Below are 17,077 nucleotides of genomic sequence, written 5' to 3' on the forward strand. Positions count from 1 at the left end.
CTGCCTTGGGTTGCGCCTCTCCTTTTGAAATGTAGCTCTTGTGGGGCTCTTGGTACAGTTCAAAGGGAGAGGCACAGCAGCTGGACCAGTATGAGCGGGGACTGCTTCAGTCCCAGCTCATGCCATTTCCTCACTGTGCCTCCACTTCCCCTGCCCCCCTGTGGAGATGGTGCTGGGGGGAAAACCAGCTTTTAAGCCAGCACCCGCTGCCCTCCCCCTTGCTGTCTCCGTCTGATAGAGGCAGTGGGGGGGAGGGGGAGAAAAGAGGTAGAGGGGAGAGAGCAACTAGTTCAGTTACTACTCGACTAGGCATGTAATAGTATAGTCAATTAAGCAAATTTACTTCCTTATCAGTTAATCGACTATACTACCCGCCCCTTGCCAGTAAATTTTTTAGCAGGCTGGCCAGCAGCCCAGCTCAGTCCCGGCTTGCACTGGGTCCTGTACCTAACTCTGCTGTAGCTCTGCTTTAAAGTGTGTTAGAAGCCAATTAGGGCAGGCAGCCAGGCTTAGTTCCAGCTTGTGCCGGGTCCGGGAGCTCAGATCCCTCTCCCCAAGACAGGGGCTTCCTGGGGACCACAAAATATTAGACTAACCGATAAGAATTCATGAGGTTAATCGACTATTCAATTAACCGATATTTAACATCCCTATACTTGACTACCCTTTAGGCATATGCTTATCGGGTTGTCGAGTAGCCACTTACATCCCTAGCTCTCAGTGTTCTGTGCTGTTAAATATATCTAATTTACCCTTACATGTCTTAAGAGCCCAGTAAGCAGTAAAAGTGTTGGCAATGCTGCTAGAGAATAATGACCTCCCACGGTTTGGCAAATTCTCTGGTTAGGCACCAGTCAGATCCGCAGAGCACTGGATTAGAAAGATTAAATCTGTATATGCAACAGAAAAAAAGCCCATCTTGAACCATGTCTCCCATCATGTGCTGAGCTTGTACAGACGCTTAAAGTAAATACCACAGTTAAAACTGAAAGGCCACGCCTGGCTCACCTCTTTGAGATATTAGAATCTGGTCCCTCAGGTTGCCTCCAATTAGCTCCTTTAACAGGCATCCACCAGGGAGCAGCTGCAACCTGAAAACAGGCCAAGTAGAATCAAGAAGAATGTTGTAGGCCTCCTGAATTCCCTCTCAGAGGCTATTCTGGGAAACATCCATGTGACAATAGCAAATGTGACTACACCTCATTTTTAAACTCACACCTCAGAAGTCTGTGTACTGCCTCTAAATCCACGGTATGGAAGATCATTTCTAACCAAGTCAGAGCTATGTGTTTAGTCTACAGCAGTAATGGCCAAACAAAAGCCAGTGCAAGTATGGAGAGGAGGAGAAGCTAAGTGACTGACTCTGCAAAGTTCTTTTAATGACTGCTTTTCGCAAGTACTGACCTGCTTCAGATTTTGAAGGGACTGAGAGGAAGCTAGTGTTTTCCCAAGTCTCTGATGTTATGAAATGCAGCTCGCTTCCTGAAAACGCAATCTTAAGTAGGCTATTCGTGTCTGATAACTCTTTCCTCTCACCAATTCCCAGCTGTAATCTTTGAGTCCTGAAGCTATTTGTGAAGTTGGCGCAGGTTGTCTTATAGACTATTTTAGACTTTTTGGAGCACATCATGCTGGTAAATCAGATTTTAACTAAGCATCACAGCAATCTCTTTGCAGTGCTATATCCTGCACCTGGTAAGGCTAAAAAGTTTATTTTTAACTTGTTCATCAGTTTGGTCTGACAGCTTCTAACTCCAGAACCAGTATTTTCAGGACAATTAACACCCTGATGACTTCCTTCAATTAAGGTCAAGACTTCCATTTAGCACATTTGTAATTTTCTTTCTTTGATTAACTCACTAGCCTGGATCTGAAGTATGGGCTATTAACTTCCAGTAGGGGGAGACAGATGAACCACAAAAAGAGTATCTGAATTTTTTCTACGTTTGGCATTACTCTACCAAATACAAATACTTGATAACTGCATTGGTGTGTAATGTTTCTCTATAAAGAGTGGTAAGTTGTTTCTGTCACTGTTGATCTAGTTTAAGGATCACTGTCATGGCTCCTTCCCCACTCTGGCATGATAAATGCAGAAGTGGGGGCCAGCAAGTGTACCCCAAAGCCTTATCTACCAGGCTTTGGTATAAAACTTCCCCCAAAATCTTAAAAACCTAGGTCTTGGGAATAACTTCCGCTGCCACCACCCAAATGCTGATAAAGAAATCAGGGGGAAGATCATTTGGGAAATCTCACCCCTAAAATAAAAATCAAGGCACAGAATTAACCACTGCCAGGTTAATAAAAAGAAAAGAACTTTTATTATTACAACAATATTCCAGTTGCAAACATAATGACTAGATAGGGAGGTAACAAAATATACTCATGGAGGAACTCCATGGGCCTAGAACTTAGTTACAAAGAAAAGCCAAAACATCTTTTAAACAGTGCCAGATCTCAGACCCCATGCCCAATCCATAACACAATAAAACCTAACGAAACTACCTAAACTTTACCCTACTTACAGAAAATGAAGAATGGTGTCTTGGAGAGAGAGAGACATGCTTGTTCCTCTCTGTAGCTGCAGAGAACTCTCTCTAGAGAGACAAAAGGAGAAAGGAAAAAAACCCAAATTCCTTTGTCCCAGTTTGAAAAGTCCCACCTACATTCCTATTGGTCACTCCACCTGGCTAGGTGTAGTTAACCCCATAATCCCCAAGCTGCTGGCTAACCCTAATCATGACAATCACAATCTTGCTCTTCCTTCCAAAACAGATAGCTATGAACAATACATGCAGAAAAAAAAATATTACAGTTTATATATAAGCTAGTGCTTCCTACTTCAGTGAAAGCACTTTGTGGCAAGTTGAGGCAAAGAAGATAATGTCTGTTTAGGTCTCAGAAAAGTACAAATGCAGTACAAATGAAATAACCCAGATCTTCCCCAAAATAAGTTGTCATAATAGGCTTTTAATGAAAGATTAGATACGCCTAAGAAGAACATCCACACAGTTATATTAAGTAGGATACAGAAAATCACTGATGTAAGTAAATTCCGAATGTGTTCATATGTATGCAATCACCAACTGCCTAAGGTAAGCAAACCAGCAGTCAGAGCATCAGACTGGTGCTCAGGATACTGGTTTTATTCTGCCACTGTGTTCTTGGATAACCATGGCCAAGGTATTGGGCAAAACTAAGGAACAAAGGCCAATCTGTAAAATGGAGATAATGTTACTGACCTTTGCAGAGCTCCCTGAGATCTACTGATAGTAAGTGCTATGTAAGGCCTAAATAGCAACTGCGAGAAACTTCCTTATGACCAGTTTATTCTATAATTGTCCATCTTGGAGTTACTTCCTGTGAAGGGTCTGCTACTGCCCCTACTCAGAGATAGGCCTGAACCAGTACACTCTGAAAGCCAGCAGCAGCTTCCTGGGAGAAGCAAGATACCAGTTATGTTACCTACACCTCTAATAGTGAGGAGGGAAAGGAATTGGAAAAGGAAATTTCAGAAGCAGGAATAAACTGCAGTCTGTGACAAAAGAAAATGGTTAATACACTGCAAAGTTACATTGTTTACACTTGCAACACAACCAGATAAATGAATCCCCACAAAAACTTGCAATGTGTGTCATTTTCCTCGAGTAAAAGTGGGGTTTGTGCCAAAGGCTGAAGGTCTTACCTAGACCACACAGAGTCAGTGGCAGAATTAGGATTTGTGATTTCCAGCCCTCAGGTCGACCCACCAAACTACAGAGCACCCCCAGTTAGGAACCTTGCAATATGCTTGAGTTGGGCACAAGAGCACTTGAACCCCTAGAACACAAGGTCTCAAATCAGGGGATAGCCCCCTTTCCCCAAAGAGGCACAGAACATATTCTGGGGGGCATGAGAAGCTTGGGAGGGGACTTATTTAGCACATTTTACCCATGGCAGTGAGTAACTAGCATAGCTGATCCCTCCAGACATGTCAAGTCCTCAGCTGGCACTGTGCATTGACTCTAGATGGTACTGTGCATTTTGATGTATTGTTCAACTCACACTGTACGTTAATCTATTTGCTATGAAGCAACATGCACATTTAGATGTGAGCATTGACCACATTATGCTTTTTGCTTTTATTCTTGTTACAACAGATTGGTGGCTCTGTGCCTTACTGTTTTTAATACTTAATGAGATTGTTCTATGTATGCATGTAGCAGGAGGTGGGGGAGCGTTAACTACTATCTGATCACATGAATTTGGAAACCACAAGTATGAACTCCAGCCAGAGAGAAAAGACTAGAACTCTGACAACCAGAAGCAATCACACATGGGTGTCAAACACCTTCAAAATGCTAGATGCTTGCATTAATTGCAAAAGGGACAAGAGCTTCAGGGGGTAGCCAAAGTAGTCTGTTACAGAAAAACAACAAATGGTCTGGTAGCACTCTATAGACTAACGGAACATGTAGATGATATCAAGAGCTTTCGTGGGCACAGCCCACTTCTCCAAATGACCAGAGTTATAAGTTGGGGATATGAAAACTCGAAATAAATAAGGGACTGGGGAGAGAAAGAAAAAGGGAGGGGGTTGGAGACAGAGCATCATTAAGTATTTGGAGAATGGGTACTTAAACCTAAACAGATAAAAATCAAAGTCAATAGACAGATTCCTAAAACAGGAAGGATACCACTCAGGGAGCTGTTAGCACCTTCAGTGGTTATTAAGTAGATAGAGTCCCCACCAGCCTATATCATGATTGAGTCCATTAGCATGTGAATTGAATTTGTGGATGAACTGGGATTCCAGAACTTCTCTGTGTATTTGGCTTGTAGAGCTGGTTTGTGACAAGACAGCTACTTGCAGGTTTGTCAGACTGTGGTTAGGCAAGCTGAAATGCTCACCAACAGGCTTCTGTATATTCCCTTTACGTATATCTGATTTGAGTCCATTGATTCTTTCCTGCAGAGACCGTCCAGTTTGTTCAATATATATAGCAGTGGGGCACTGCTGGCATTTGATGGCATAGATCAAATTACTGGATGTACAGTCAAATGACACTGATTTTGTGGCTTATGTTGTTTGCTCCAGTGATGAATTTGCCAGTGTAGATGTGGGCAGGGTTGGCATCTTTTTGGTTGCAGGGCTGGGTTCCTGGAGGTTTATGATGTGATTGTGTGGCATGGTTATCAGAAAGAACACATTTCAGGTTAGGGAGCTGTCTGTAAGCAAGAATAGGCTTTTCTCCCAAGGCCTCAGAGTGAGGATTCATTTTCCAAGATAGGTTGTAGATTGTGTTGGAGGGGTCTGAGTTATATACTGTAGGTAACAGGAGGAGTTCTGTTATTTTCTCTCTTTTGGGTCTGTCTTGAAGTAGTTCGTGTCTGGGTATTTTTTTGGCTGTCAATTTGTTTTTTGACTTCCCCAGGTGGGTATTTCAGTTCTAGGAATGCTCTCTAAAGATCCTGTAGGTGACTGTATACAGCCAAGCCCTACAATACAACTCCACAGACAGAGACAATTGACTGAAAAATGTGTCTGGAATGGAAGCTGGAAGCATGTAGGTAAGTGTAGCGGTCAGTAAGTTTCTGATATTGGGTGGTGAAAATTTGTATATCATTTAACTGTACTGTAGTGTCCAGGAAGTGGATTTCCCTTGTGGACTGGTCCAGGCTGAGGTTGGTAGTGGGGTGGAAGTTGTTGAAATCCTTGTGGAATTCTTCAAGAGTCTCTTCTCCGTGGGTTCATATGATGAAGATGTCATCAGTGTAGCGTAAGTAAAGTAGCGGTGTTAGGGGGCAAGAGCTGAAGAAACGTTGTTCAAGGTCAGCCATAAAGATGCATGGCACCACAATATGCCAACAAGTGCCCATGGCTGTGCCACTGATTTGGAGATAGAAATTGTTTCTGAATTGGAAGTAGTTGTGGGTGAGGATGAAGTCTCAGAGTTCTGTAATCAGGTGTGCAGTGTTGTTATTGAGGATGCTGTTCCTGATGGTCTGCAATCCATCTTTGTGTGGAATGTTGGTGTAGAGGGCTTCTACATCCATGGTAGCTAGGATGGTATTTTCAGGAAGAATGAGGTTTTGGAGTTTCCTCAGGAAGTCACTGGTATCATGAAGGTAGCTCGGAGTGTTGGTATCATAGGGTCTGAGGAGGGAGTCGATATAGCCAGATAATCCTGTGGTAAGTGTGCCAATGCTGAAGAGGATGGGCCATCCAGGATTACCAGGTTTGTGTATTTTGGGTAGTAGATAGAAAGTTCCTGGTCAGGAATGGGGGGGGAAAGGGGAAGAAGAGGGATAGCATAAATTTGTTCCTGAGTAGCATCAGGGAGTTTCATGAGCAGTTTTCATTTTTTTGGTATTTCTTAGTGGGGTCACAGGAGGGAGGCCTGTAGAATCTGGTATTGGTGACTTGTCTGTTCGCCTCCTGTTCATAATCTGTCCTGTTCATGACGACAACAGTGCCTCCTTTGTCAGCTTCTTGGATTCTGATGTTAGGATTGGTTTTGAGGCTGTGAATAGCATTGCATTCTGCATTACTGAGGTTGTAAGTTATATGTTGTTGTTTACTGACAATGTCAGCTTGAGCGCGTTTGCGGAAGCAGTCGATGTAGAAATCCAGATTTCCGTTACTTCCATTGGTGAGGGTCCACATAGACGCCTTCTTCTTGTGGGATTGGTGAGGGAGAGCAGTGGGTCAGTGTGTTGGATATTGGTGTGTTGGGAATATTCCTTCAGGCGGAGGTGGTGAAAATAGGATTCCAGATCCTCACAGAACTGAATCATATTTGTGGGGGAGGTGGAGCAGAAGGAGAGTCCACGGGATAGGACAGATTCTTTTGCTGGCCTGAGAGAGTGATTAGATAGGTTGATGATGTTGTTGGGTGAGTTGAAAGTACAGGCAGTCCCCGGGTTACGTACAAGATAGGGACTGTAGGTTTGTTCTTAAGTTGAATCTGTATGTAAGTCGGAACTGGCGTCCAGATTCAGCCGCTGCTGAAACTGACCGCCAGTTCTGACTTACATACAGATTCAACTTAAGAACCCCAAGTCAGCTGCTGCTGAAACTGATCAGCAGCTGATTCCAGGAAGCCCGGGGCAGAGCAACTGTGCCTTGGGCTTCCTGTAGTCAGCGCTGGTCAGTTTCAGCAACGGCTGACTTGGGGACGTCTGGGGCAGAGCAGCTGGGGTGCTGCTGGGTTGCTCCAGTAGCACCGCTCCTCGGCGCTACTGGAGCAACCCAGCAGCACCCCAGCTGCTCTCCCCCACGAGTCCTGATTCAGCCGCTGCTGAAACTGACCAGCAGCAGCTGAATCAGGACGCCTGGGGCAGAGCAGTTGGGGTGCTGCCGGGTTGGTCCAGTAGTGCCCAGAGCGGCGCTGCGGGACCAACCGGCAGCACCCCAGCTGCTCTGCCCCACGGTCCACAACAATAGCCTGGTCTGCTGGGGGGGCACACTAGCTGCACCCCCCCCAACAGACCAGGGACACAGGGAGCAAAGTGGCAGCGGGGGGGGGGGGGGGGGTTGCCTCGCCTCTAAGGCTTTGCTCTGGCGCCGACCGCTTTGCTCCCGGTGCCCCTGGTTTGCTGGAGACGGTCCCCAGCAGACCAGGGGCACCGGGAGCAAACCCGCAGCCGCGGCGGGGTCCCTGCTGCTGCAGGTTTGCTCCCGATGCCCCTGGTCTGCTGGGGACCGTCTCCAGCAGACCAGGGACACCGGGAGCAGCTTTTCTCGCCCCAGAGCTCGAGGTGGCTGACTGCTGCCTGTGAGCTCCGGGGCGAGAAAGCCCCGTTCGTAAGTGCGGATCCGACATAAGGCGGATCTGCGTAAGTCGGGGACTGCCTGTATCTGTCATGAGAGATCCTGAGGCATGTAGCAGTTTGGACAGTTTGTCCTTTGTCCTCTGAAGGGATATGAAATGGTCCTTGTACGATGGTCTCGTCATCCTGGAGACAGAAGCTTGCTCTCTCACATAGAGTGGATTCCATTTAAATGTGGGCTGTTATGCGTCCACAGAAGGCAATTACATCTCTCAAAGAGCTTGTACTCACCTCCTAATCTAATAACTAGGAAAGGGAAGCAGACATGCTAGAGCAGCTCAGGCAAGGAGCATTCTTACTGTTCTCAGCCAGAGGCCCGGTCCTTCCTGAGAAGTGTAACAGCGCACACAGCCTCTCACTAAACCTAGTGACTCCCTCATGAAGGATTCCAGTGATCTCAGTTGGAAGAAAATCCTACACTTTAGACACCCTAGTTCACTTTACCCAGCACATACTAGCTGCGTCTTCATTTATTAGTACCAGAATAAGTGAATTCCAAAACCGACAGTATGGACTACATTTTGGTTCAGTTACGGATTGGATGTAATTAACTACCTTGCATTTTTCCCCTTTTCTCCTAAATTTTGAATCTGACTCATAATTGGGCTTCAGTCTTATATAACACTTCCATGTGACAACTGGTTGTGTCTGAAAATTAAAGGGACATTCACATCCCCAGTGCCAAGAGAACACAACAGAATCTATCTTAGAGATCATCAGTAGTTTAACAGGAACTGCAATGTGCCTACTGTGACATTTTAAGTTACAACTGCTAGCTTTAAAAAGAGGAGGATTATGGTAGACTGCACTGTTGCAATCTTATCCTAAAGAAAAAGTGACTAAGAAGCCACCTCATATTTCTTCATGAATAAATAGTAAAAACATGCTTTTGATCCAAATAGTTTACTGTAACCAAGAGAGAGAAGTCTCTCCACATGAAAGCACTGCATGTCTTTCTTCTGTTTCTGTGCTGAACTCAACACCAAAGGGCTGCCACAGTTTTTGCAAACAATCAGATTTTTAGTAGATATTCAAGATGCAATATACCAATAGGATAAGAATTATAGACTATGTATACCACAACCTCCAGATTAGTTTCAAAATGACAATTAGATCATTTATTGACATAGTCAACTAATATGCACTAAGCTGCTCTTTCTGAAAAGAAAAAAATTACATGCATTTCCAACTTCAGAAGGCTTTAAAGCTTTAAATGGCTCTAATTCTAATTGGCACAAAGGCTAATTTGAAAATAGACACTACAACCCCCATCATTTAATACTGCAAATCTTTCTCATACCACTAAGGAGCTTAATTGCTTTCATAATGCAGGACATTCTCATGCTTCAGCTCTAGGCATGTGTTCCATACACTGGGTGACAGATTCAGCCTGTAAAAACAGAACATATGCTGCTAGATACTCGGTCTGGAAGGGATATTTAAATAAGATATCAAGCCATTTCACTCTGATTAACTCTTTAATCTACAATATGACCTCAGATTGGCTATTAAAATTATTTTCTCTTAAAATAGACTAAGAAAAGTCACTTATTGACATGTTTGCTGCAAAATTTAAGTGGATAACACCTCTAAAAACAGGACTGAACTATTTTAGTAATTATAAGGATGTTGTTCTAGGAACAGTGGAATTCTTTACACATTTGGCTCAACCACCTCAATATTTACATTCCCCACAATCTCTGCTGCAGAACTGAAATCTCTACCAAATCAGAGTGAGGGCTAGAATATGCTTTTTCTCATAGTGTTGTGCAGACCAAAGGACACAATTTAATCATACTGCAAAGGGCATCATTGACAACAAACTCACTCTCACAAGTTCTCCCATATGCATGGAACAATTTGCAGAACTGTTGCACAGTCAGATAAACTTTCATTTTTAATTGGTGGAATTATCGGAGTCCAATTTACTTTTCCAGAATAGATCTGTGATTCCCTTATTACACAAGTAGCCCCACAGTTTTCAGTGTGACAAGTCAGCACAAGCCAGCAGAGGATTCTGGCCCTCCGCGTTTATCTTGTTTAGTGATCTATTCTTCTCAGGCAAGTTAGGGACTAGAACTGCTGCACTGCCAGGGTTAAAAACAGGGCAGAGAAGAAAGTTTACTTGAGAATAAACCATATCCTTTGGGTTTCTTCAGTTTGTTGGTCTTGGGTTTGTAAGAGTTTGATTTAGAAAACTCATTTGCCCCACAAATGGGCTGATAGCATCCCTTCAAATAAAATCTGGTAACTTGCTTTATGGATAACACCTGATGCTTTTGAGTAACCTAAGTTTGGCTTCTGAAAGCTCATTTATCAGGAGTTGGTTCTGCATATGAGTTTGGAAATAGAGGATGATCTTCCTTCTTTCACCCCAAACTCTAGTTCAAAGGCAGTCAAAGTTACTGACCCTCCGAGCCACACATGACAACATTCAGAAATGCAAAACCTGGGGCATTCCTGACAGGACTCAGGGCTTCAATCCTGCACCTGCTGAACCCCCAAGGCTCTCCTCCCACAGGGCAATACCCAGATGCAATGCATGGGATTGTTGCCAGGATTTGCTGGCCCTCTGCAGTCGCATGGTGTGTCGGGCCACCTGCCAGCACAGTAGCTGGAATCTGCAGCTGTAAGGAGACACAGTGAAAATAACGAAGCGCTGCAGGGAGGTGCCTCTTAGGTAAGAGGTGGGCATGCCTGGAAGGGGGGCCCACATGACAAACTGTTGGGGAGAGTGAACCTTTAAATTGTGCCCCACCCAGCAGATGCCAATTGTCTCTGACAGAAGCCCCAACCCCACAAGCCCAGGCCCAAGACGTTCCATTCCTGCCAGTCTGGTAGGTAGAGAATGGGAGGGACCACTCCATGAACCTCATTTTAACAGGAGAAAAGCCACATGCAGCTCAGCCACCCCTGCTCTAGTTCAATTCATCTTCCATCAACCGTCCCTAAGGCAACATGGGGTCCATGGATTCATCTCACCTGGATGCCAGCCCTGACGCGCCTTTTCTTAAATTGGAAAGTATTGAAATCATGGTGCTAAAGTCTTAGACACACACTTTGGGCTGGATTCATAAGGCAGCTTAGCTGTAGTGATGCAGAGCAATACCATGCCTGTTAGGTACCCAGAAAAACCATTGGGCTCCCCAATGCCTGAATTGGGCACATTGGCTCCCTATACAATGAATGGGGAAGTCAGGCACCTCAGAAGAGGGTTCACAGAAGCCTCATGCTAGGCAATCACCCACCTTAGCTAGACAACAGGAGACAGATGTATCCAAGCCCCATCTCCACCCATTTAAGTGTTCAGGACCTAACTTTGGACTGCAGGGAGACACCTCTCTGCCAGCAATTCTCAGCTGCAAATCTCTCTTGCTGTTAGGTTCCTGCATTGTTTTTGCAAAGGGAGGTGGAAGAGGGAGGGGGGAAAGGAGACACAGAGCAAGAGGTGCCCTTAGAAGAACTGCAGCCCTATGCCAGACATCTGGGTCCCTTGGTCCGAGAGCTATGCAAGGACTGCTGGAAAGAAAGGCAGTTGTAAGTCAACTGCTTGGCCCAACCCAGTAAGATTCTTCAGAGATTGCCTGCCACATCATGAGCATGGGCAGGGGGAGGCGAACCGCCCTCCTAAGCTTCAGTGCAGTGGGACAACCCCCATTCAAGTCTCCTGTCTAAGACGACTCACTTCACAGGTCAGTAAGTGTAGCAACCACTGAGTGCTCAAACCCACACTGCTGGAAGCAACTTTTATTGAGGCTGCATTGTGGTCACCATGGGTAGGTCAACTTGAATGGTTACTACTAGCTCTCATCAAGTCCTTTCCAAGATGAGTCAATATTAGCTTACCAGATGATTTCAAAAAAATACCAGACATACTTGATCTCAGATGGGGGTGGGGACTGGCCGGGAGGGGAGCGGGGCTGGCTGGGAGGAGGTCAGGGGGAGCGGGGCTGACCAGGAGAGATGGTGGGGGGGAGGGATGGCCAGCAGGAAGCAAGGCTGGCTGGAAGGAGATGGGGGGGGAAACGGGGCTGGTGGGGGGGGGGGGGGAAACGGACAGCAGGGAGCAGAGTGGGGGGGGGAAGAGAACTAGCTAGCTGGGAGAAGGTTGGGGGGAGCGGGGCTGGCTGGGGGGAAGCCAGCCAGCAGGGAGCTGGGCTGTCCGGGAGGGGTTGGGGGGGGGGGGAAGAGAGTAGGGCTGGCTGAGAGGAAACCAGCTGGCAGGGAGCAGGGCTGGCCGGCAGGGAGTCAGGGGGAGAGGGGCTGGCTGAGCAGAAACCAGCTGGCAGGGAGCAGTGCTAGCCGGGAGGGAGTCGGGGGGGAACCGACCGGGGGCGAACCGACTGGGGCTGGCCTGGGTGCACACAGATCCTGGGGCGCTGCCCGTCCCACGCACAGGTGAGTCCGACCTGGGGATTCCATCCCGCCCCGGCCCAGCCCCCACCCCACCTCTCTACTGTGTAGTTGCGTACTGCCTGGCTGGTAGACACGCTCACGCAGTGTAAATGTGTCTACCAGACAGATAGTATGCAACTACGTACTGATACTCATGAGGATAATAAAACTTAATTTGAAAATACCAGACATTTATATGTCCGGTATTTTCTCAATTAATTTCCTAGACAGAAAACTCAAGTACTGGACTGTATGGTTCAAAACCTGATGCTTGGCAACCCTAGTCAATATACTGCTGTGACAAGGATCGGCATCAGATCTGATACCCCTTTTCAGAGGGAGAGATTAAAGATACACTGCCCTGGAACGTACCCAGCATGGAGTTCTCTTACCCAGATGGTGTATTCCAACTGAGCACAGAGATCCTATCCCATCTCTTTCACATACATACATGCCCCCCGCCCCTCCATTTCCTTTAGGACTGGAGGATTTTAATAGGTTATAGTTGTACAACTGGCCATTATATTTCAAGCGGGACCTCCTCAAATCCAAAAGGAAGTTGTTAGATAAATGCACCTTCTCTGTTCACCTGAGCCAGACCTCTCCCCAGCTAGCCCTTGCCTTATTCTAAACACACTGAAAATTGCGCGGACATGACCTATTTCTTTTTAACACACCATCTCCATAGCAACTGTCTTATGTTAAGTTGAAACAGATGTAACTGACTGCATGGAGACACGTTACAATGTAAATAGTGTGAAACCGAATATTGCTTCAAGGTTCAAGACAAAGAAAGAGGGACCTTTTCTAGCCACCCTGCTGCAGATACCAAGGTTGTCACAATCGCTGCCTGAAATAGTCATTCCACAGATGTGACTTATTCTTGCTTCGTGTTTGCAAAATATTCTGCAAAAAAGACACAAACAAATCCTCTCTAATTACGGTAATGAATTATATTTCATTTTCTTTCTTAAAGCAAACTCTCCCAAATCTGAAATTAAATAAATTCAAATCAGTGCATCAGAAAGGTTACGTCAGTAACGACTCTTACCCACCCCAAGCAGATAGCTCTCTTACAGAGTGTTGCTGGTTCTCGTTATTCTACCACAACTCACAATATTTATTGTTTTCCTCCAAACCTCGGCTCCTGAAACCCTCTGATGTCATAAACACACCTTCTGAGTTTACTGGAGGCATTTGGAATGTACTGCGAATACGTTGTTAATGAGCAAGCGAAGAGCAACTCCAGAAAGATGTATGGGTTTCTATTTTTTCAGTCGCTCAGTCACAATCTCATGCAATTCAGATACAATGTATGTTCATGGACTCAAGTACTCAAACTGATCCTGCAACCTATTAGCATCACAATCATACCATTTCTACAGAAGAACAAACTGGTGGCATTTTTATCTTGTATCAGTAGACAGCTCTAAATGTGCCAATATTCTGCAAATAGTTTACTATTTCTAAAGGTATCCTAGAAGTGTCAATGCAACGGAGAATGTCCAGAGCAGGGGTTCTCAAACTTTGTGATACTTCAACCTCTCTCTGAGCTGCTTGTGACCCACAGTTTGAGAAACACAGTCCTAGAGGATATATCATTTAAGTAATCCATGGTTTAAGTGACCTCATCTAGAAAATATGTTAAAACTCACCTTTCCCCTCCCAGTCACAGTCCCTCAGAACACATTTATTTTGCTTTCACCTCCCTCTGGGGCAGAATCCAGATACAGGCAGTCCCCGACTTACGCGGATCCGACTTATGTCGGATCCGCACTTACGAACGGGGCTCTCTCGCCCCGGAGGTCGGGGCGAGAAAGCCCCGTTCATAAGCTGCTCCAGGGCCCCTGGTCTGCTGGAGACCGTCTCCAGCAGACCAGGGGCACCGGGCGGGTTCCCACGCTTCTGAGGCTTTGCCAGAGCAAAGCCTCAGAAGCGCGGGGAACCGCCGCTGCTGCCGCTTCAGTCTGGGTGCCTGTGGTCTGCTGGGGACTGTCCCCAGCAGACTACAGGCACCCAGACTGAAGCGGCAGCAGCGGCGGTTCCCAGCACCTCTGAGGCTTTGCTCTGGCAAAGCCTCAGAGGCGCGGGACCCCCCCGCGGCTGCGGCTTCAGTCCGGGTGCCTGTGGTCTGCTGGGGACGGTCCAGACCACAGACCAACTTACATACAGATTCAACTTAAGAACAAACCTACAGTCCCTATCTTGTACGTAACCCGGGGACTGCCTGTATTCTCCCTCTTAAGCTATAGCCGCTTGCAACCAACTCTGACTGCTCAGCAGCCTGATTAAGTTTGATTGGCCTGCAATACTCCCTGTGACCAGGGATTCCAGAACAGTCTTTTCAAAATAAAGGATTGTTTAATCTCAATAGTAGGAACACAGCCTGACAAGAGAAAAGGGCTTAACACAATCATCAATCTACACATAACAAAAGTCCTGGCAGGCTTAGCTTTTCTCAGCTGCCTTGCCCCACCATCCTTCTTCTGGGTCTGCCATTCAGTCGGATTCTCCACAGACCCCCATCTCTCTCCCTGAACTTCACGAGCCCTCAATTCATCACACCTGAAGTTCGCAAATTCCAGCCTCTTCTTTCAGACCCTGAGTAGGGATTCAGCATGGTGATGCTAACATTTCAAGGAGACTGACACCTGTATTGTCTTCAAACCATCCCTTATAACCATAGCGCAAACACGATCATAAAATATCTGCAGCTTCCACACCCTTCACAATGACCTCTGTGACACCACCTAAGAAGTTTGTGTGAAGACTGCTGCTTATTATGCACGTAAGAGTTTAGTTATTAGCTTGTATTCCCCATTTGTCTCATCCTACATTAGACTGTAATTCTTCAGGGAAGGGAACAGGGATTTGTTATGTTTACACAGTTTCTAACATAATAGGACCTTGAACAACAAGAGGGGTCTATACATTCAAGTTAAAATAATACTGATCAGGTTTGTATTCCAAATGTGTGTGTGTGTGTGGGGGGGGGGGAGAAATAAATTAGATGGTCTAAAATTTGATTCTCACAGCAGTTTTCGCCATAACTCCACCCCAATATGTTATTCATGGTGACAGAAGTACTCCGGTTTATACCCGTCAGTCCACTGACATTACCAGATCTAATATTAATGCCTTCTAGAAGAAATGGAAAGCATACAAATCCATATATTTCCAATCTGATAGCTTTCTTGTTCTGAAACAAATTCACAAATTTTCTTCTGATTGAAAAGCAAAAGTTAAATGTGTCAGTTTATCTTCCCCAGGCCTGGAATGACAAGCTCTCACTTCCTTCCAGTGAATACATTTAGGAACCCTTTGATTTACATTGTACTGAGAGAGGAGTACAAAGTGTCATCCTATTTACTTTCTTCACAGCAGCTGCACATTGAGCTGAAAGCTTGTGCATGTTCTTTTAACAGCTTTCCAATCTCTTTTTGCAAAGTATGCTTCAGTACCTTGCCACCGAGACAATACTGGTGCTTCCTTGTTTTAATGCATGTTTGTTAAAAACAACCCAGAAGTGGCGTCCAATATACAAAGGGCAGTACTACACTGGGAAAAGCTGATGCTGACACAATTTGAGTTATGACGTAGCTTAGATCTACTTACCACGCGGGCAGCACTGCACTGGGTCAATAGGAGAAAATCTCCTGTTGACACCCCTGACACTTTCTAGTGCAGCACCAGAGTTGACGGGAGAGTCATCAGCAGTCAATTTAGCATGTCTTCACTAGACCAGCTAAATGGACCTCCCCCAATGAATCAATTAACACAGCACTGACCCATCCCACAGGGGAGACAAGTACATCCCCCCCCCAAGATGTTCTTCCAATCAACTTCTTTCATGAACACCCTCAACTACTGTAGTACAGTAAACTTCCGATAATCCAGCACCTTTAGAACCCAGGGGGTGCCGGATTATCAGATATGCCAGACTATCAGAAGGGGGGCTATGAGGGGTCTGGAGTGGGGTGGGAGGGGATGCCACCCCAGACCCCTCATAGCCCCCCCTTACAATAGTTCGGCTCTGCCCTAGGCGTCCCTCACTCAGCCGCTGCTGGTCAGTTTCAGCAGCAGCTGAATCGGGGATGCCTGCAATAGAGCAGCTGGGGTGCTGCCGGGTTAGTCCCGCAACGCCGAGGGGTGGCACTACGGCACCAACCGAGCAGCACTCCAGCTGCTCTTGGGGACGCCTGGGACAGAGCAGCTGGGGTGCTGCCGGGTTGGTCTCATAGCGCTGCCACTCGGGGCTGCGGGACCAACCTGGCAGCACTCCAGCTGCTCTGCCCCAGGCGTCCCCAAGAGCAGCTGGGGTGCTGCCGGGTCGGTCCCGCAGCCCCGAGAGGCAGCGCTACGAGACCAACCTGGCAACACCCCAGCTGCTCTTCTCCCGGCTTCCCCGATTCAGCTGCTGGTCAGTTTCAGCAGCAGCTGAATGGGGGAAGCCTGTCCGGCTGCCCCAGCACTTCCGGGTTCCTGATGGTGCCGGACTAATGGAGTTTTACTGTACTAAGCTCTTACTCTGCCACTCTCTCTCAGTTAGGAGTTATAAGATCTCCTATAATTCAAGACCCCAAATAACCATAATTATGACCTGCAACACTCCTTGTTTTTTGGACCTGCTTCTTTATTACATAAATAAGTTATGCAAAGACCACTTAGAGGACTTAAGTCAGGGTTTCACTCTTGACCCCCAGGAAATCCAAATCCAACATTTGGACTACAGGCAGTCCCTGGGTTACATCAATCCAACTTACGTCGGATCCCTAGTTACAAAAGGGGGGGCGCAGCTAGTGCAGGGTGCCTCCCCCACTGTTGCCACCTCTGGTGGTGCGGGGGGCGCTTCCCCCCCAGCAGACCAGGG

At 46.4% G+C, this 17,077-nt stretch overlaps 1 protein-coding gene across 2 annotated transcripts in view; it reads right to left on the reverse strand.

Annotated features, from left to right (window-relative positions):
• SUMF1 (sulfatase modifying factor 1) overlaps positions 1-17,077 on the reverse strand; it is an 81,701-nt gene that overhangs the window by 39,968 nt on the left and 24,656 nt on the right. Inside the window, exons 4-5 of one of the 2 annotated variants that reach the window (XM_075938702.1) lie at positions 2,526-2,597; positions 1,009-1,091 (exon numbers count right to left, since the gene is read on the reverse strand). In XM_075938702.1, the coding sequence (XP_075794817.1) occupies positions 1,009-1,091; positions 2,526-2,597 (155 nt within the window). The remainder of the gene's footprint in view (positions 1-1,008; positions 1,092-2,525; positions 2,598-17,077) is intronic. The other variant, XM_006132799.2, reaches the window with a different exon arrangement.

This window comes from Pelodiscus sinensis, chromosome 11 (assembly GCF_049634645.1).
Source record: "Pelodiscus sinensis isolate JC-2024 chromosome 11, ASM4963464v1, whole genome shotgun sequence".
Lineage (NCBI taxonomy): Eukaryota > Metazoa > Chordata > Testudines > Trionychidae > Pelodiscus > Pelodiscus sinensis.